Source organism: Gorilla gorilla, chromosome 7 (genome assembly GCF_029281585.2).
Source record: "Gorilla gorilla gorilla isolate KB3781 chromosome 7, NHGRI_mGorGor1-v2.1_pri, whole genome shotgun sequence".
NCBI lineage: Eukaryota > Metazoa > Chordata > Mammalia > Primates > Hominidae > Gorilla > Gorilla gorilla.
This window is the reverse complement of record NC_073231.2, coordinates 129866107-129888534: the sequence shown is the minus strand read 5'-3', so window position 1 is coordinate 129888534 and position 22428 is coordinate 129866107. Positions and strand designations below refer to the sequence as shown.

At 42.3% G+C, this 22428-nt stretch overlaps 1 protein-coding gene across 3 annotated transcripts in view; it reads right to left on the bottom strand.

The window, feature by feature from the left end:
• FER1L6 (fer-1 like family member 6) overlaps window positions 1-22428 on the bottom strand; it is a 272635-nt gene that overhangs the window by 74617 nt on the left and 175590 nt on the right. For all 3 annotated transcript variants that reach the window (XM_031013870.3, XM_063709464.1, XM_063709465.1), the window contains exons 19-21: window positions 10856-11033; window positions 6300-6424; window positions 405-539 (exon numbers count right to left, since the gene is read on the bottom strand). In XM_031013870.3, the coding sequence (XP_030869730.3) occupies window positions 405-539; window positions 6300-6424; window positions 10856-11033 (438 nt within the window). The remainder of the gene's footprint in view (window positions 1-404; window positions 540-6299; window positions 6425-10855; window positions 11034-22428) is intronic.

Below are 22428 nucleotides of genomic sequence, written 5' to 3'. Positions count from 1 at the left end.
CAGGGGAGATCAGTAAAAACCTCCTGTCTCCAAAAAAGCATGGACATTTTTATTAAACAGCAATAGGACCTGGAATTAGCTGGAGGCTGGGTACAGTTGCAGGTTGCTTTATACAAGTATCACATTCCTGAAGAAGTGTGTAGACTGACGTTCTGTAAACCAGATCCAATTTTAATTGCCACTTAAATGGAAGTCAGTGAAAAACTCTTTTAGTAAAGCAAATGATCATCACCAATCTTTTTGGTTCTGTGAATTGTTTTCAGAGGTCAAGTTTGCCTCTAGGTACATCTAGTGTTCTCACCACTCACAGCGTCAGGACTTTATTTACTTTAAAATAAAGTGAGTGAGTTCAACGTGGCATTTTTTATGAGGTGTGGTCAGCGCTGGCCCAGGGGGACACTCACCACAGCGTCGCTGTCATACAGCTCCACCACCACTAAGGGCGGGGACTCTGCCAGCTCCTTCACATCTCCGTGCAGCACCAAATCATTGAACAGCAGCATCTGGTTCCAGGTCGGAGAGAGGGTCTGAGAGATTATCTGGAAGGAGGGACCAAAGAAAAGCAAAAGATCATTCAATTGAGTTATAGGGGCTGTAAGGTACATTCATCAAATACTTATACAGGGGAAAGAGAACACATCATCATTGTGACTGCTCACCATTCAATATTCAAGTGACTATGTAAACTGAGCAGCTACTATGTACTAAACAATGCTAGGGAACACAAAGACTCCCAACCGTGGAGGAGCGTACATTCTTAAGTTTCATGAGCAGAGCCCCTACATGTTTAACACCCTCTTTGCATACATACTTTCAGCTCAGTCCTCACAGTAGTGCCAATGATAACACTAGCCACTTTTTTGAGCATTTATGGTGTGCTGGGCACTGAATTTCACATGCACTGTCTCATTCAACCCTCACAATAATTCTGGGAAGTAGGTTCAGTTATTTACACACATTTTACAGATCAGGAAACTGAGGCTCACTTGTCCAGAGCCAGCAAGTGGCAGAACTGAGATTCCACCTGGACCATCTGGCAGCAAAGCCCAGGCAGGCTGCTAATCTCATCCACTCTCACCATGTAGATGCTAATATTATCCCCATTTTATGAATGACAACACGGAGGATTGGGGAGATTACATGATTCTTGACTTAGGAGCAAATAAAATTTTGTCATCAAATATCCTTAAGTTGGGTATTTGACCTAATATTCCTTATGTGGAATTCTACTGTTTTGTGGTTATTGACTGAATTAAATAGATCAAGGTTTTCAAAACTGCTCTCACCATTTTGCATGACAACTTTCTTACACTGATAGTAGACTGTACCATTATACAGATGGAGCAGTCAATGGATACAGAGGATAATAATCTGCATAATTGCCCTCAGACCATGAGCATCTTGCCTAGAAGTGGCTTACAGCCCCCTCCTAGGCCATTTAAGTGGTGCCCTCAGAAGGGAGGGCATATTTGGTCTTGCATTTTCTTCTCTATTTAATTGGATGTTTGGAAACCTGCCAATTTCACACAGCCGAAGACTGGAGTTGTTTGCAGGGCAAGTGGACTCTGCACCTGGGCAGAAGCTATTCCATTAATGCAGGAGACTTAGTCCTGGAAAGAGTTCAAAACCACATTTCTTTCTCTTCCAGGCAAATGAGTGATTTCATAGGTGAATGTATGACAGCAGCCGCTGGGTCCAGGGGAAGTCTCTGAACTGTGCCTTTATCTGTCACTGTTCAATCTAGGAGGGAAGTCTGGAGAGAGACCTGGCCTGGACTCCAAAACTCGTATCAACTGTCATCTCAGCGTTTTACATCGAGTCATTTCTAGTCACAGCATTAAGTCATTTGCTCTGTGGTCACAAAGGAATATTTTTATTGCTCTTCTTTATGTGGGTCATAAAAATATTGTGCATTTTCACAATTTCCTTCTCTTCTTGCTTTTTCACTTTTAGGGTACTTTATGTCTGAGACACAACAAGATTTTAAACGTTTCAGAGAAAATCTAACTTTTCCAATAGGAAATGAATGACTTCAACCAACTAATAACAGAAGTTAAAAAGCTGCAATGCAAAGTTACCCTGTGTCAGTGACATCACAAAGAACCGTGTTTTTATGATGCTTTTCAAAATAGAAATGTGATGTGTCTTGTAGCATGCACTTGACAGCGTAATACCAAAGCAATTTGTGATCTTCACAGCATCTTTCCTATAGAAATATTTTGGTATCTTCTTTGGCACTGGGCTGTAAATACCACTTAATAAGATTCCAGAGACCAGCATTTGTTCATTCACTCATTCATTATATAAATATAGGATTCAGGACCTACAATGTGCTAGGCACAGTATTAGACACTAACACAGCACTCTGTGCATAGCAGATGCTCAATAGCTATTTGCATGAATAAATGTGTATCGACCTGTCCTTGGAGTTGCTCCCATGAGTAAAAGGACTGCATGACCACCTTCAGGAGGTACTAAGAGGTTCACCCGAACAAACATACATTCTCCTACCTACCTCAGAAAGAAGGTAACTTCGTCCTCATTCAGTGACTGAGCATAAAAATGAGAAGACAACAGACTACTTTCTCTTTCCTGTGTTTTGAGAGTTAGTATGGAGTGTGGTGATGATGAATATAGACTCTGGAGCTGCACTGCCTGGGTCGAAATCCACGCTCTTCCATTTATCAGCCACGTGACTTTAAACAAACCTCTCTTTGTGCCTCAATTTCTTTATCTGTGAAATAGGGATGATAACCTTGTACATTCCTTCCAGAGGATAAAATACTCTGCCAAAGTGCCTATAATTCGCCTCATTTCTTAAGGGCTTTCTTAAAGAGTTATGCATTATAACTGAGTTAAATGACATTATCTGGAACTTATGGTAGCACTTAGCTAACATTTTGATGACGGAGACAGCTGTCATGGACAGAGTATAGCTTTAGAATCAAATAACTCTTGAGGGAAATTCTAGTTTCATTACCTACCTGATGTTGGACTTGGGCACGTTGGATATTAACCCTCCAAACCTTAGTTTTCCTCATTTAAATGGGGTTAGCACCTACCCTGCGGAGTTATGACCATTGTCCAAGAATATTAAGTGCTTGGCACACATCAGGTGCTCAATAATTGCTTGTTACCCATCCTAGCCGATCCCAGCCCATATTCTTTTATAAATGAGTAAACATTTACTGAACGCCTGCCACATGGCAGCCTTGGTGCACTGGGGTAAGAGACCATTCATGTCCTCAGGACTAAGCCCCAGCCTGCTTGTTGCAAATGGCAGGTTCCGTGCTTCACCCTCTAAGATTTCCTCCCCTTCTCCTCTAATGCTCCCTCTTAGCCACTTAGGCTGTTTCCCTCTTTCATCCCAGAAGCCTTTCTCTGTGGGAGCTTTCTCTCTTTCCCTTTGTATTTCAGTCACAAGATTTCTATGTCCCATATCCCCAGTGATGTTGGGAATGACTGGATTCCCCTCTTTGAAATATTTCATTCCATTAAGTCACTTTATAAAGCACTGGTTTTCAGGACCAGCCTTCAGAGGCTTTTTCTCCCCGAGCCCCGCGTGGTCAGGTGAGTGCTACCAGCTGAACAGTGGCACTCGGCTATGACTGCAGGGGCCCAGGTTCAGCTTTCCTCATCATTAAAAATACATAAAGGGGGCATGTCACCTGCAGACAAGTCCCTCTGTGTTAGCGCAGAAGTGAAACAGGAGAGGGAAATCGGTACCCTTTCTTATGAAAATGAAAGTGGAGTGGTTAAGCAAAGTGACTCTGAAATTGGACAAACCTGGGTTTCCATCTTGGCTCCACCATCTTCTAGCTACATCACTTCCGAGCCTTACCTTCCTCATCTGTAGAATGAAGACACTAATAACATCCAGCTTTGGGCTGCAGTGAGATGTAGCAAATGATGCATATAAAATGCTAAGCATTGTGCCCAGCATGTGGGGAGCTTTTAGTAAATAGCAGCTATTATTATTAACAAAAATGAGGTACTTGGCTTAAAATTATGGAGACAAAGTCCAGAACTCAACAGAACCTATTTTCCCTTTCAAATAATTATTTGATAAATAAAAGCCATCTGTTCCTTTGAGATATGCATGTAAATCAAATGAAGATGCTGTATGGAGATACAAAATACAAGGATAATTACACAGCAGACCAAGGATTTCATCCAAATCCTGTACTTCACTCAGGCCCTGGAATTCCACAGTGTTGTGGCAGGTAGAGGAGGGCTCCGGGGGTCCATCCTATGAGAACTCCCTTGCTGTAGGAAGGAAGCCTCAATTACAACAACAACAAGCAGTCACATAGGCCTTAGTTTTAAGCAAGGTACTGTCCTGGGTATTTTATCCTCTGGAAGGAATGTACAAGGTTATCATCCCTATTTCACAGATAAAGAAATTGAGGCACAAACAGAGGTTTGTTTAGAGTCACACAGCTGATAAATGGAAAAGTGTGGATTTTGACCCAGGCAGTGCAGCTCCAGAGTCTATACTCATCATCACCACGCTCTATACTAACTCTCAAAACACAGGAAAGAGAAAGCAGTCTGTTGTCTTCTCATTTTTATGCTCAGTCACTGAATGAGGATGAAGTCACCTTCCTTCTGAGGTGTCTCCTGACTTCTCTCCCAGGTAGAACTAACCCTTTCTCTACCTGGCTCTTGTAGGACTCTGTACAGCCCTGCACCCTGCGGCTTATCATAGTGTAGTGACTCGTGTGTCATGAGGCCTGCATCCATGCCTGGATTGCATATTACACTGGAGCAGAGTCTGGTTCCTCTCATCCTCCAGAGCCCAGCATGTGGCCTGGCAAAAAGCCAGCACCCGACAGCCACTGGTTCAATGAATGTGAGGCTGGTTCACATCACGCTGTCAGTGTGCGAGTCATAAATCAAAATGCAGTCTACTCTATCATCCAGGTCATGGGCTTTGCCCTGGAGAACAATGTTAGCCCTCTCAACATCAGCCAATGTCATGGCCAGCATTTATCAATCATTTTATAAACTTAAATATCTGCTTCTTCATGACAGTCCCATCTTAAAATGACAAACCTGAGGTTTAGTGAGTTGTGTTACTTGCCCAAAGACATGCAGCCGAAGAGGAGATGAGCTAGAAAGTAACCTTAGGGCACTGTGTGTGCTAACCCACGGTGCTTAACTCCCTGAGATGGGCAATTCTTTACTGAGTTTTCCTCTTTTCAAACCACAAATCAGAGAACAGAATAAATGTTTAAAGAACAGAATCTAATGAGAAAAGCATCCTACTGGATTTTTGCTGATTAGGAATCCTTTCACATTTTAGTACTAGTTGTATAGGATAGGGAGAAAGACAGAGGAAACAGGCACAGACCCATACTATGATTTGCATATTTGTCTTTTCCAAAACTCATGTTGAAATTTAATCCCTAATGTCACAGTATTGAGAGGCAGGGCCTTTAAGAGGTGTTTGGGTCATAAAGGATCTGCCTTCACAAATGGATTAATCTATGATTAGTAGGCTGTCATGGGAGGGGAACTGGTGGCTTCAGAAGAAGAGGAAGAGAGGCCTGAGCGAGCATATTAGCATGCTCCACCCCCTTGCCACGTGATGCCCTGTGCTGCCTCGGAACCTGCAGGGTCCCACCAGCAAGAAGGCCCTCGTCAGATATGGCTCCTCAACCTTGGACCTCCAGCCTCCATAACTGTAAAAAATAAATTCCTTTTCTTTAGAAATTACCCAGTTTCAGGTATTCTGTTATAAGCAATGCTAAATGGATTAAGACAACCCATCTCCCTTAATACTCACAATATCCATTATGAAGTAGTATTTTCCAGAGGAGGGGGACTGTGAAGCATAAAGATGTTAAAAGCATGCAAAGCTCCCCAGCTGGTGAGTGCAAAGTCTAGCGCATCTTGACCACAAAACTGGAAAATGTTTCTCCCCGCTGAGACCCCTTCATAATGATTGGATCATAAACCTCCTGCAGGTTGATCTGTGCTGTTTCCTCATTTGCTCCTTCCCCACTGCACTTGGCCTCGTGCCTGGCACTTTAGCCTTCTCCTCCTCACTCCTCTTTTTCTCCCAGCCTTCCTTCGCCTTCATTGTCCTTTGCCCTAGGACGATGAATCACACTGAAACAATAGACCTTCCCCACACCAGTCCTTCTGGGCACGTATTCACTTTTCAGTCTGAAACATCTACACACCCAAAGATGCAGGTATTTGCAACATGCCCCCATTGTTTCTTTCCTGGGATCTTCTGTGGGTCAGTTGCAGGCTGCAGGAAAGAAGCAGGCTGTCTTGGTTACCCTGGTTACCTTTGTTGTCTGGCAGTGAGAAAGGAACGTGACTTTGGCAAAAGGGTCTGAAAGTCCATTGCTGTCAGCTGCGATGAGGCCCCGGGCTTGGTACATGTGAGCCCTCAGCTGAAAAACATGCTGTTCTGTGGACAAATCATGGAGGGGGGCAGGTGTTAGTGGGCTTTTCAAGAACAGTGTGTGCACATGTGTGTCTGTGTGTGATGTCCATCTATGTATCCACAGACAGACAAAAGGAGACCACCAACCACATCCACCCTCCTCTGAGACAGGAATGGAAGCCCTGAAGAAAGGGAAGAGGTGATATTTATGGGGTACTTTGAACCCAGGCATCTTCCTTGGTGCTTTCACCAGGTTATGTGTCTTATTCTTCACTAAAACCATGCGAAATAGCATGCTGTCCACTTTACAGATGAGGAAAAATGGCCCACAACCAGGTTAAAAGACTTTCAAAAGTTTGCACAATTAACCCATGCCAGAGCATCGATTTTATTTCTGATTCTAAAATCCTCTTCTCTTTCTAAAATACCACATTTTACTCCCCAGTAATTCTCCTGTTTATACAGGCATGAGTGTGTGCATGTGTGTGCATGTGGGCATGTGTGGGTGTGTGCGTGTGTGTGTGTGAAAGGGGCTGCTCCACATAGTTTTCACTTCAATAAACACAATATATGTCTCAAGTCATCCATTCACTCATTTTCCATTCAGCCAGCCAGGGTCATTCTGAGCACCTACTGTGTACAGTCTTGATCTCTGAGGATTCTGTGGTAACTAAGACAGTCCCTGCCCCTGGAGAGCTCCTGGGAGAAGGCAGAAGATAAGACAAGCAACCACATCACAGGCAGGGGGTCAGGGATAAGTGTCCTGTGAGAATGCTGGCAAGGGACACAGGGGTAAAGGACAGAAGTGAGCACACTGTGTGCTGGGATAGGAGGCCTCAGGTTGGGGCAGCTCAGGGTTCAGTGGGGAAACCTCAAGTAAGAGTTGAGTTCATCACAGTCCTTGGTCCATGGTACTTTCTGATCCCTGCCCCTTGCAGGGCGCCTCTTGGTTTTTATATTCACTTATCCCTTTTTACTTCTTTACCCACTCCCATTTTGCGGACTCGCCCAAAGCCACTGTGTTCAGTGTGTCTGTTTTTGTGCAGACCTGGGGAGTGGTATACAGAAGCTCTTGTGGACTAACTTGAATAACGCTACTTAGTTAAATTATACAAATACCCTGTGAACTCCTCCACCCCCTACAATGCCATCCCTACACTTGTCTCACACAGATCCATATGGGGACTTGTACATGGCTACTAATCCTTTATTAGTGTGCCTTTATTTCCTTACTTGTAAAATGGAGGTAATAATAGTTCCTCATAGGGTTATTGAAGAGAACTGAAGGGCTGAGAATGGTGCCTGGCCCATAGGAAGAACTCTAAAAGTGGGGTGAAGAGGCTGGAGTGTTGTTACTATTGCTCATTGCAATGTGAGCCTGTGGTGAGCACCTGGAAGCAACCTGTGTGTCCATCACTGGGGTAGTGCACAGGAAAAATGTCAGGAAGTTTGGGAAAGCAGTTAGGGGCAACAAATTAGAGGTACACATGGCAAAATGGATGGATCTCAAGAATCTAAGTGCTTAGTGAGATAGGAGACAGTACTATTCATGTAAAATAAGAATATGTGCACGCAAAGGAATCATTCACATTCGCCAAAGCACACTCAAAAGAAAAAGGGGCAAAAAGGGGCAGACCATAGCGGAGGTGGTGCTGCCCTTTGAGCAGAGCCCTAAAAGATGGTAACATTTGAGAGACAAAGAGGGAGGTGCCAAGACACTGGAGCTGGATGAGTCAAGACAGGGTCAAAAACACCAGGCCACATGAGGCAAGAATGTAGTCCAGTTTATCTAGAGTCTAGGGACACAGACAACTGCAGTCGTATCACTGAGGACCTAGGAGGCCTGAACGAGGCAATCGGAAACTCTTGAAAGTCTGTGCACAGGAGCTGGTGCTAGCAGAGCAAAGCCTCAGGACGATAAAACTGAGTCAAGCTAGCCATGGACAGAAGAGGTGTCAGGGAGGAGAACCAACAAGGAGACAACACTGCCCCCTCTAGGCCAGAAGTTTAAGGACCAGAGTTTAGGCACTGGTGGAGGGGATGGAAATGAGGGGGTGGGAGGGACATGGCGGCCCTGGTTGCTATAGGCTTTGACCCCTGATTGGCAGGGTGAGGAGGGGCAGGAAAGGCAGGGGGTGCCAAAGACAACTCCTTACTTGATTGTCTTGAGGCTCACACACGTTTCTGTCCCTCTACCCTCCACCCCATGCCACTGTCTGGCTGCATGGGGACCAATATGGAGCCTGAGAACACAGCAACCATATCGGACCCACTCTAATCCTGCAAAGGATTTGGAAACTTGAGCTCTGCACACTTCCCAGTTAAGTCCAGGTATTTGCAGTGAAAGTTCTCCACACTCTGTCAAGGCAGGGAGAACCAGAGAAGTGATTCCTTTGGACTCAATTCTAAGTCTGTCCCCACTGTCCCTCTGTCCCCACTGCCACATACACCAATAAACCCTCACAAAACAGGCTGGGCCCTGCTGGCAAGGGAGCCCCTTAAAATGGCAACAGTAAATGATGGAATGTTCAGCAGATGGCACAGGGATTTCCCGACAGGAATGTTTCTAGAGATGGCCCACGTGTTTCTTAGCATGGTACATAGTTTGGCAAATTTCTCAGCTGACAGTGAACTTCAAATGGTTCATCCGATGAAAATGTTCATCAGCTGCCCTTGAAATGGCTAACGCTGTAATTTTAGCAGATCTCCCAATGGCAGCCACACAAGCTGTGCACTGCACAACACCAGGGAGCACCATTTACTCAGTGTGAGTTTTCATTTTTCTGAAACCTTGAGTCTTACTAGTTATGTTCCTGGGACTAATCTAGTCACCCTCCTCACACTTTATTCGTACACCTCTTGTGCTATGGCTTGCTTTTTACTTGTGGTTATGAGAGATGTGTCTGTTATCCCCACTTGAGGGCCAGAATCACCTCTCACTCATCTCTACGTCACCCACTAGTTTTTCCACCATGCCTTACATATATAGGTGCAAACTAATTATTTGCTGAACAGGTATTTTCTGGAGCACAAAATTCTCCAGTAGGTGTGGAAGGCAGCCAAAGCCATCAATGCCAGTGCACAGCAGGAAAAGTTTATTAGGTCACTCTATGAAAACATACTGCAGAGGATCAGAAAGCACTAGGAACAGTCTTTCCTCTTCTCTGAATTGTTAGTAGCTGGGATAGCAATCACATCCAGGTCCTTGGGTCTCTAGAGATAGTCGATAAAAATAGGAAGCCAAGTTAGGTTCCTATTTTTTCCTATCAAGTTAATGTGGATGTTTTTTACCCAAAGATGAAAACTCTCTCAAGGTGTGGTGGAAGACAGTAGAAAGAAAGCAGGGTTTGGAGACATTTTTTTCCCCATTATTTACTAGCTATGTGTCCTTGGGCAATTTTTAAGCATCTTTGCTACATAATTTTCGTCATCTGAAAGATGAAGAGTCTTCCCAGGGTTGATTTGAGAAATCAATGAGATCTTATGCATAAAGTGTAAGGCACAATTCTTGGCATGTGGTATTATGCATTTTCCAAAGACAATGCTCTTATGCATTTATATCGGGTACAGAAACCATGAGCTGAACCCATTGGATATGTATTTCCAGAATCTTGTATTCTCTGACTATTGAGCAACTTCGATTCCACTGGCAGTCTAGGTTCAACCAACATCAGAGGAGCCTTGGGCCACAGAGAAGACCTGACTCTACAGACAGTTCTCCAGTGTTTCCAACATTGGCTCAACCCAAAACTCAACTTCAGCAGAAATGAAGGTAAAACTGCAGGCTGCTTTATCTGAACTCAGCAGCAAGAGATAACATAAATGGAAGTAATTTGGAAGCAGAAAGCAAAATGCAATTGTAAGGAATATTTATAATAAAACTCAAAAATGTATCAAAACATAAACATGATGGCACTTACAGAAAATAACTACATAGAAAAAGGATTCCATAAAGCATGCTGAATTTTAAAAGCAGCTGAGCCAAGAACCAAGCTGGAGAAATATGCGTGAACCTACTGACACCAGTCTCCACTGGGTTACTACTAGGAAATGTGAATATCTGCTGTTGATATGTCAAAACTCCAATGCCACATAAAAGTAAAATCTGCCTTAATTCCACAGATCATGTAAGCAGAAGAACTTATTGACATTCTGACATTTTTTGCTTAAAACGCGAACTCAACCTACATAATCTGTCTACAAAGAAACTCAAATTACTTCCTCTCTATTAACAGAGAAACATAAGTGTTTATTCCAGATATGTTTAATGATTTTACTCTTTTTAGATGGGACAATGGAAAGTAAGGTAGAACACTTCGAAACTGTACTTAAGAAGACCAATAAGTTGGCCCTAAAATAATGTGCAAAAAACTCGTGCATGCTGCCCTCCTTATTATCTTTTCAGAAGCCCACCTGAGACCTCGAATGACCCTCTTTGCCCAGTGGGGACCCTACCTTGGTAGAGCAGGTTAGATGGGGGGTGATTGGTGCCAGCCCCTTTGGAGGACATTTCTGCTTCATAGCCTACTGGCAAGTTGTCCAAAATGGCACTGGCATGCTTGATGGAGCCCAGCCACAGGTACACGTCGACTTTTGCTTGCACCGACCAACCAGCCGGTCGTTTCCCAGGAGGCTGGAGAAAGGTTACAAAAAAGACTGACTTGTTAGTAGGAGATAATTATAGGCCTCCCCTTTTGAGAAAAGAGGTCCTTCCTGGAGACACACCTGGAAGTATGTTCAGAGAGCAGTTCTCAAGAGCTCCTCTTAAATCAAAATAAAGGCAATGGCCCCAATTGCCTTGATGCACAACTCCATATCTCCAGAGGAAGATCCAGGTCTAGTGGGACCTAAAGCTTAAACCTGCACTGTGATAAGTTCTTCCAAGCCGTAGGTCATTTAAACTTAATAGGTAGTAGGTGTGTTTATTGCCACCATTTGGTAAATGGGGAAACACAGGCTCAGAGAGAGAAAGTAAGTTGCCTGTGATGGCTCAGTTTTTAAGTGACAGAGACGAAAGTCAAAAATAAAAGAGATGATTCCAAATTTAGACTCTAGACTCTGAACCCCATAGCCTGACTGTCACTCTGAGCTGAAATCTTCTTCCTGGAACTTCCAACTGTCTGGAGTTCCAACCTGACTTTTTACCTCTTTGTTTCATGTAGCAGAATCCTAGTACTTCTTCCGTAAGTCAGGACTCTATGACTTAGAAGAGTCTACCTGGCCTGCCATGCACTTTCTTCCTGGCTAAACACCTTCACCGCTTCCTCATGCAGTGTAGTCTCCATTCCCTTACTGCTCTGCTCTCTCTCTTTTGAATGTGCTCAGATTTGTATTTTTATTTATGTCTGCTTTAATTTCTATGTTTATGTCTGTATGAGTGGTGTAGTATTAGTATGCACAGGGAGTGTGTGCATGTCCACATGTATGTGTGTACATATGCCTGTGTGTGCATGTACTTATGTATATGTGTGTATATGCCTGCATAGGGGTGCATGTATTCTCAGAATCTAAAGACAAAATGCAGGCAGTGTGGCTCCTTTATTTCTCAGTCACCAGGATAAGGGTACTCCCTTACCCCTCTAAGGAGTCCCAGGCCCCAGTCTTGGCTGTTGCCAGCAAGGCCATCATTCTGAGAGTAACCTATGGCACTTAGCTGCTACCTCTCAAAATGTTGTCAACTCTTCTTCTAAGTTCCTCTTCCTGGTGTTTCTTAGAATTTCCTGTCAGTAATTTTCTTCTTCTTCTTCTCTTTTTTTTAACATCACTTCCTTTCCATTGAGAGTCACAAAATCCTATTATGAAAGGCCACAACTTGCTCTGACAATTTCCAAGGACCCCATGGAGAGTCTCTGAATCCGAAATTGAGCATGGCTGTTTGCCTTTCTATTGTGCTCTGCGGGTTCCACAAATGGATTTTGAGCAACTCAGCTTAGCAACTACTGCCAGTGCTGCTAGGCCCTTGCTGAGGGAGTGGGGCCAGAAGACTCAGTCCTGGCCCTCCCTCCAGGGCTCACAAAGAGGCCACTCCACTTGGCCACTTACCTTCACCTGCTCAAATGCAAAGACAGAAAGTACTGAGGAAGCTGAGAAGTAGCAGCAGTGATTTCCACCCTTCCTTCAGGATTCAAATATTTAGCTGGGCTTTAATGGGCACTTTAGTTGGATCCCAGAAAGAGAGGAAAGTGTGTGAACAAAGATTTGGGTAATGTGAGCTAATATTTAGCAAGTGCTTACTCTGTGCCAGGAATGATGCTAAGGCTTTCAGGAAAGAAGTCACAACCAGTAAGCATAAGAGCTAGACAGAGAATGACACAGATGAAGCTGAAGAATCTTGCTCAGTATGTGGAGGAGCTGGGACTGTATTCTTTAAGCAGTAGGATGCCAGCGCTTGTTGAGCTCAAAAAAAAAAAAATCAAGTAAGTTTATTTTGTTGTTGGTAAAGGCAACCACTCTACAACCTGTAATTTACAAAATTATAAGACAAATCACCCTCAACTTATCACTTCTCTAATAATAATAGCCAAAATGTATTGAGGAATACATTTGTAAAATAAAATGAATATGTATTGAAAGCCTAAGATTATTTTCCTATAATAAAAGCAATCCCTCTGCCATTTGTAGACATCACTAAGACATCAATTCATAAAGAAAGGAATTTTTGTCTGTTGCTTCACTGCCGTGTCCCCAGTGCCTAAAAGAGTTCTTGGCGCCCAGAAAGCATGTGGTAAATATAGGTTGAGTGAATATCCTTTATTTACTTTTCTAACAATAATAATATTTAACACATGTTGAGCACTTATATCGTTCTAGGCCCTGGTCTAATGTTTCTCTCTTCACACAGAATGTTCTATTGCCTGCAAGCTATCACCAAATCATAGGTTATCAGGGTTAGAGCCCAGACTCTTAGCCAATGCTCCTCACACACTGCTGTGAGCACATGGATTGCCAGGGCATCTGGTTAAAATGCACATTCAAATTCAGCTGGTCTCTGGGAAAATTTGAGAATCTGATTTCTCCTGATGGACGCTAATCCTGCTGGTCTATAGATCTCAGTTTTAAGTATTTGTGCAGCAATGCTCTTAACTTAGTGTGCTACATTGCCCTAAGCAAAGCAAATCTGAGATTCTGCAGGGTTTTCTTTTCTTTTTATCCCCCTCCCACCCTGCCCCCATAGAATCACGCTCTGTCACCCAAGCTGGAGTGACGTGGTGCAATCTCAGCTCACTACAAACTTTGCCTCCTGGGCTCAAGCCATCCTCCCACCTCAGCCTCTCAAGTAGCTTGGACCATGAGCAGTCACCACCATGCCCGGATAGTTTTGTATTTATTGATTTTTTGGGGGGTAGAGATGGGGTTTCACCATGTTGCCTAGGGTCATCTCAAACTCCTGGACTAAACCAATCTGCCCCCTTTGGCCTCCCAGAGTGCTAGGATTACAGGCAAGAGCCACAGAGCCTGGGCCTGTGTTTCTTTTCTTTTTTTTTTGAGACAGTCTTGCTCTGTCACCCAGGCTAGAGTGCAGTGGTGCAATCTCAGCTCACTGCAGCCTCTGCCTCCCGGGTTCAAGTAATTCTCATGCCTCAGCCTCCCAAGTACCTGGGATTGCAGACATATGCCACCACACCCGGCTAATTTTTGGATTTTTAGTAGAGATAGGGTTTCACCATGTTGGCCAGGCTGGTCTTGAGCTCCTGACCTCAGGTGATCCACCCGCCTTGGCCTCCCAAAGTGCTGGGATTATAGGCGTGAGCCACCATGCCAGGCTGGCCTTGTGTTTCTTAAAGTAAAACAAAACAATGACAAAAAACGTCATTCATTTCTACTGCTACTAAACAACAAATGGGTGTTTAAACTCATGGTTAAAACCGAAGACTCAGCTAACGTCTTGTGAAAGTGTTCCACAAAGACTGTTGCTGCACTCCTAAAGTTAGCAACTTGTACATTAAAAAAAAAAAAATACGCAAATTGGAATTGCTGGCAAGATAATGCAGTGTCTCACTTAAGTATCTAAGTTGGATTCATTCAACATTATTGAGCACCTTCCTAGGTCCTTTCAGGAACAGGATCCCATTTTTAATTTCATGTGTACTTTCAGCCTGGTTACATGTCTGCCCCTGCCTTCCCTCAACTGGGGCTCAGAAAACAATACCCCCAAATGAAAGCCTCAGAAGCAAAAGTGTTTCTCTGACCTCTTGCCCTCTTATCTCTCAGTCCCATTCACCCCCAGGTTAGCCATAGAAACTAGAATCTCTCTTCCCTAGTGCAGGTCACAGAAACCAGAACCCCATTTCCCCGAAGCCAGCTATAAAACCTAAAAATATGACTCTAACTTTCCCTCTGCCTTTCTATGTAAAAATTGGCCATAGAGAAATTATCTGACCTACCTTGTGTAACTGTAGCCCATTCCAGAGAGGGTTCTACTCCACATGCAGAAGGAAAGAATGCTACAGAAAGGCCAAGGAGCAGCTAGGCAGACAGGCCTTGCTGTTTTCCCACTCAGTCCACTAGCATTAGATTATACCCTTTTTACTGAATCGTATTTCTACATGTCCGTCCATGCTTTGTTGAACCTAAGCATAAAAATGGACGATTTCCCCCTATTTTGGGATCTTCCTTCTAAAGGCTCCCATATATTAATGTGTATATTTAATATATACATTAAATAAATTTGTACGCCTTTTCTCCTATTAATCTACCTTTTGTGAATTGATTTTTCAGCGAAGCTTCAGAGGGCCAAGGGAAAGCTCTCCCTTGGCTCCTACACCTGCTTCCCCACTCTCCTTCCTCTCTCATGTGCCCCTGAAGCCTCACCAACCACAGCAAGGTATTTCCCTCTGAGAATAGCATGGAAAGGTAGGAAAAAATAAAACACAACAGAGAAAAACAATTAAGAATGCAAAAATGCATCAAAAAGCTGTGATCATCCATATATAAATATTGCATGAGACAGAATACTAAAGGCTCAGTCTCCCCTGTGCCTTCCCCACCTCCCACAGGGTCCTGGTGCAAGACAGCCAGCTCAAAAGGAAGAGGAAGTCTTGGCAAGTGAGAGAAGGAGAGAGAGAGGTAGTAACTCACATGAACTGTGTTGGAGTTGGTCAGTATTAGTGAGAGTGAGGTTTGTTTATGTGGTAGAGGTTTTACTCTGTGGCAGGATAGAGAAAGGTGCTATTTAGCCATCACTTCCTGCTGCATCCTAGGAAAAGCTAGATGAAAAGCTGGAACCTGGAGAACAGGAGATGGACTCCCTGTTGTGGAGAGAAGGTAGGATAGGGATGGTGATGGGAATGAGGAGTGGACTCAGCACAGAGCTAACGCAAGGAGAAGAGGAAGGTTGAGCGCCACCCTCTGGGCTCTGAGAGCATCTAGCTCCTTCCTTAGGAAGGGTTTCCTTTTGGTGATGAATTTCCATTTTCACATTTCCAGCCATCAGGAGCACAGTGGGGATAAGACTAAAAGGAGAGGATCATGAACTTTTGAGTGGTGAGTTGGGCTGAGTTCTGCAAATTCTGTTCCATCATTTTTAGTAGCATCATGAATATGTTTAAATTAGAGAAAAAGGAAGATCATGCAACCCAGGACCGCAAAACCTTCGTTGCTATTACTGATCAATCATTACTTAGTCATGTGACTACAGATGAGGCACTTTGTTTCCTCTGTATTAATAGTTCCCAGGAGGAGAAGTTTCCTAAAGCTTACAAATAGTTATTCTGGGTGCATAAGCTTGACAAATGTGGGCTTAAAAAGCTAAAGATGTTTCACACGGTACTGGTACCAAAACAGACATATAGACCAATGGAACAGAATAGAGACCTCAGAAATAACACCACACATCTACAACCATCTGATCTTTGACAAACCTGACAAAAACTAGCAATGGGGAAAGAATTCCCTATTTAATAAATGGTGCTGGGAAAACTGGCTAGCCATATGCCAAAAACTGAAACTGGACTCCTTCCTTAAACCTTACACAAAAATTAACTCAAGATGGATTAAAGACTTAAATGTAAAACCCAAAACCATAAAAAACCTAGAAGAAAACCTAGGCAATACCATTCAGGACATAGGCATGAGCAAATATTTTATGATGAAAATGCCAAAAGCAACTGCAACAAAAGCAGAAATTGACAAATGAGATCTAATTAAACTAAAGAGCTTCTGCAAAGCAAAAGAAACTATCATCAGAGCAAACAGGCAATCTACAGAATGGGATAAAATTTTGCATTCTACCCATCTGACAAAGGTCTAATATCCAGAATTTACAAAGAACTTAAACAAATTTACAAGAAAAAAACAACCCCATTAAAAAGAGGGCAAATGACATAAATAGACACTTCTCAAAAGAAGACATTTATACAGCCAACAAACATGAAAAAACTCAACATAACTGATCTTTAGAGAAATGCAAATCAAAACCACAGTGAGATAGCATCTCACACCAGTCAGAAAGGCAATTATAAAAAAGTCAAGAAACAACAGATGCTGGCAAGGCTGTGGAGAAATAGGAACACTGTTGGTGGAAGCGTAAATTAGTTCAACCACTGTGGAAGACAGTGTGGCGATTCCTCAAGGATCTAGAACCAGAAATACCATTTGATCCAGCAATCCCACTACTGTCTATATACCCAAAGGATTATAAATCATTCTACTATAAAGACACATGCATACGTATGTTTACTGTGGCACTGTTCACAATAGCAAAGACACAGAACCAGCCCAAATGCCCATCGATGATAGACTGGATAAAGAAAACATGGCACATACACTCCATGGAATACTATGCAGCCATAAAAAAGAATGAGATCATGTCCTTTGTAGGGGCATGGATGAAGCTGGAAGCCACCATTCTCAGCAAACTAACACAGGAACAGAAAACCAAACACTGCATGTTCTCATTCATAAGTGGGAGTTGAACAATGAGAACACATGGACGGGAACATCACACACTGGGGCCTGTCGGGGGATGGGGGACAAGGGGAGGGAGACCATTAGGACAAATACCTAATACATGCAGGGCTTAAAACCTAGATGACAGGTTGATAGGTGCAGCAAACCACCATGGCACACGTTAACCTATGTAACAAACCTGCACATTGTGCACGTGTATCCCGGAACTTAAAGTAAAATAATAAAATATAAAAAAGTTAAAGCTGTTTCCCAACTGCAGGACTTCTTGGAACCTTCCACTGGTTAATGGGCACTGTGACACTGCAAGAGTTTCCAAGGTTACAACTGCAACTTCTTAAAAGCATTTGAACATGGAACATTTACAGAGCCACTCAAAGAACAGCAGCTCCACAGAATAAAGCTTGAGGAAACCTTAGCTTAGACAGTTTAGAGATTTACATTCTATGTTCCCCTCCCCGCCCCCGCCCACCTTCACTTCCTATTTCCCAGCTAAAAAACTGGAGTGAGTGGCAGATGAGGGAATACTCAGTATCCCTGGTGCAGCCTTTGCTTTTTCTGGTCTTGCCCATTCAGTGAAGAGAAAGGGGCATAAAGAGAGATGGTGGGTGAGAGCGGACTTAAAGTCAGGAGTGAAAATCAAAACAGGAATGAAAATGGTCTCGCTGAATCATCTTATCAAGATATTTTATCGACTTTATATAACTGGATTCAACAAGATCCAGAAAGCTACTGCCCAGAGCAATTCCAATGGCAAAAGGAAAATACAAATAAAGAAATAAGCTAAGGCTTACAGATGAAGATAATATTCAGATGATGAATGCTCCAGGGCAAAAGTTCTGCATTCTCAACTCTTCTAACCTCTGACTTTATTTGACAGCTGTTCTTTGTTCTAATTTTAAATAGTGCCAGGATACATCAAAATATTTAGAAGTGAGTAACTTTATACCACCTTTCTAGTATTTTTAGCACAGGGCCTTCTGAAGTGTTTTGCTATTTTTAAGATAAATATTTCTTGCCTCTTTAGCATTCTTTGAATGGAGAAAGTTAAAGAAAATTCTTGATAATTGTGATGAATGACTTGGGTGAAAAACTTTGTTTTTCAGTTATAGTTTTACCGGAGTGGGTTTAAAAGCCATTTTAGGCCAGGCACAATGGCTCTCGTCTGTAATCTCAGTGCTTTGGGAGGCCAAGGAAGGCAGCGGAATCACTTGAGGCCAGGAGTTTGAGATAAGCCTGGGTTACATAGTAAGATCCCATCTCTATGAGAAATAAAAATTAGCCAGATGTGGTGGCACATGTCTGTAGACCTAGCTATTCAGGAGGCTAAGGTGGGAGGATTGCTTGAGCCTAGGAGTTCAAGGCTGCAGTGAGCTGTAATTTTATCACTGCACTCCAGACTTGGCAATAGAGTAAGGTGCTGTCTCTAAAACAAAATCATTTTACATACATGACAGAAAATAACACGGAGAGCCTCAAACAACTCGCTGGACATGAGGGGGACAAAATTACAGCAATGTCCTCTGGGAATGTGGATGTCTAGTTGTTCGAATGCCAGCATTTATTGAGTGATTACTCTGTGAGGCACAACTACATGTTCTTTACTTGCATTTATTCACTTTTTCCTCACCATGATCTCCATTTAATGAATGAAAAATAGGATGAACATTCTTTATCCATTTGAAAGTTGAAGAATGTTAAATTGCCCAAGGTCATACAACTAGTATATATTGGCCCTGGAATTCTGTTATGGGTTGAATTGTGGTCCCACAAAATTTTTATGTTGAAGTTCTAATCCCCAACACCCAAAATATGACCTTATTTGGAAATAGGGTCAATGCAGATATAATTAGTTAAGTTAAAATGACATTGTACTGGAGTAGGGTAGGTCCCTAATCCCATATGACTGGAGTCGCAAAAATAATGTCATATGAAGGGACAGACACAGAGGAAGAATGTCATATGGAGATTGGCGCCATTCTAGTAAAAGCCATGGAACCAACCAGAAGCTAGAAGAGAGGCCTGGAACATGTTCTTCCCTAACACCTTCAAGGGAACATGGCCCTGCCAACACCTTGACCTAGGACTTCTAACCTTCAGAACCATGAGATAATATATCTCTGTTGTTTAAGCCAGTCAGTTTATGCTACTTTGTTACAGTAGCCCTAGTGATCTAATACAAATTCCAGCCCAAATTCACCTTATTTCAAAGTCCATGCTTTAAACCATTATCCACACTGCTTCTCATGCTTAATAATAGGGCCCTTCTGTCTGCAACATTTAAAAAAAAAAATCACATCTATAGTAAACTCTTGAGGTTAGACGGCACTTAGAGGCTATTTAATTTAGCTACCTGCTGCCATGTTTATATCAAATAGTTGCCTAGGGTGTGCTAACACCTCTAAGGATGTGGAATGCATTATGGACTTCCATTTAGGAAACTATTTCCCTGTAATGTCTTTGTAGGGCCTGATTTTACCTGCTGGATCTCTCTCTCTCCTATACCTCCCCTCCATCTATATAATGCCCCACAAACACTGAAACTACATTCTCATGCTGTCAAATCTCCTCAGCTAAGAACTGCTATCTCTTTACCTGTTCCTCTATGGCATGATTTTGAGCCTTTTCACCCTCCCTGAGTTAGTAAAGGAATAATTATTTTATAGCAAGAAACCAGAACTGATATTGGGAGGACAGTCAGCTATGAGTTAGGAAAAGTTAATCAGTCAACTTGTCCTCTTGTCAGTTGCTGGTGGGGGTAAAGGCTTTGGACACATTTTCCTCTTATTCATTCATTTCTACTCACTGGAATAAAAATGTATTTGTAGTGGAGGTAAAATACCCAGGGCCTCCAAGCAAAGCTCAAATCTTGAGTTAGAGACAGTAGAATCTGTCCAGAGATACATGTCTATAAGGGCTCACTCAGAAGGCATCTGGGGACTCTGTCTTGATGAAGGGTGCGGGACCCCCCAGTTGAAAATTTTTATATTTTTACAATTTAAAGTCACAAGGAATCCTGAACTAGCTGTTCTGTCCTTCTTCTAATTTTCTTTGAAGCTATTTTAAAATACAGATTAACTCATGTGAGAAGATGCCATGGACAAATTACACAAGTGAAAAGGTAGTGAGGAAACTGATAGAAAAATGTTCATTCTAAGAAATCATAGATGACACAAACAAATGCAAATACCTTCCACGCTCATGGATTGGAAGAATCAATATCATGAAAATAAGCATACTGCTCCAAACAATCAACAGATTCAATGCCCTTCCTATCAAAATACCAATGTCATTTTTTACAGAATTAGAAAAAACTATCCTAAAATTCATATGGAGCCAAAAAAGAGCCCAAATTGCCAAAGCAATCCTAAGGAAAAAGAACAAATCTAGAGGCATCACATTACCTGACTTCAAATTATACAAGGCTATAGTTGCCAAAACAACATGGTACTGCTATAAAAGTAGATATATAGGCCAGTGGAATAGAATAGAGAACCTAGAAATGAAGTCAAATATTTATAACCAACTGATCTTCAGCAAACTATACAAAAACACAAATTGGAGAAAGGATGCCTTATCAATAAATGGTACTGGGAAAATGAGATAGCCACATGTAGAAGAATGAACCTGGATCTCTATTTCTCACCATACACAAAAAAATTAACTCAAGATGGATTAAAGACTTAAATCTGAGACCTGAAACCATAAAAACTCTGGAAGAAAACCTAGAAAAAAACTCTTCTGGCAAAGAATTTATGACTAAGACACCAAAAACAAATGCAACAAAAACATAAATAAATGGTACCTAATTAAACTAAAAAGCTTCTGCACAGCCAAAGAATCATCAGAGTAAACAGGAACCTAGAGAATGGGAGAAAAGATTTGCAAATTATGCATTCCATAAAGGACTAATATCCAGAATCTACAAGGAACTCAAACAAATCAACATAAAAAAATAATTCCATTAAAAACTGCATAAAAGACATGAATAGACATCTCCCAAAAAAATATACAAATGGCCAACAAACATGAAAAAAATGCTCAACATCACTAATCATCAGGGAAATGCAAATTAAAACAATGATTGAGATACCACCTTACCCCAGCTAGAATGGCCATTATTAAAAAGTCAAAAAACAATAGATGTTGGCATGGATGCAGCTGAAAAGGAATGCTTTTATACTGCTGATGGGACTGTAAATTAGCACAACCTCTATGGAAAACAGTATGGAGATTTCTCAAAGAACTAAAAATAGATCTACCATTCAACCCAGCAATCCCACTACCCGCTATTGGGTATCTACCCAAAGAAAATGATCAAAAAGACACCAGCACGTATATGTTTATTGTAGCACAATTCAAAATTGCAAAGATATGGAATCAACAACATAAGTGTCCATTGCCTGATGACTGGATTAAGAAAATGTGATATATATACACCATGAAATATGACTCAGTCATAAAAAGAACGAAATAATGTCTTTTGCAGCAACTTGAGTTGAGCTGGAGGCCATTACTTATTCTAAGTGAAGTAATTCAAGAATGGAAAACCAAATACTGTATGTTCTCACTTATAAGCAGGAACTAAGCTATGGGTATGAAAAGTCATACAGAGTGGTATAAAGGACACTGAAAACTCAGAAAGGGGGAGGGTGGGATGGGGATGAGGGACAAAAAACTACCTATTCATACATTGTATACTACTCAGGTGACAGTTACACTGAAATTCTGGATTTCACCACTATTCAACTTATCCATGTAATCACAAACCACTTGTAACCCTAAAGCTACTGAAATAAAAAAAAAAAAATTGGCCAAGTACGGTGGCTCATGCTTGTAATCCCAGCACTTTGGGAGGCCGAGGCAGGCAGATCACAAGGTCAGGAGTTGGAGACCAGCCTGGCCAACATAGTGAAACCCCATCTCTACTAAAAATACAAAAAATTAGCTAGGCATGGTGGTGGGCATCTGTAATCCCAGCTACTTGGGAGGCTGAGGCAGGAGAATCACTTGAATCCGGGAGGCGAAGGTTGCAGTGAGCCGAGGTCACGCCACTGCACTCCAGCCCGGGCGACAGTGCAAGACACTGTCTCAAAAAAAAAAAAAAACCTTAAGGTTCATTG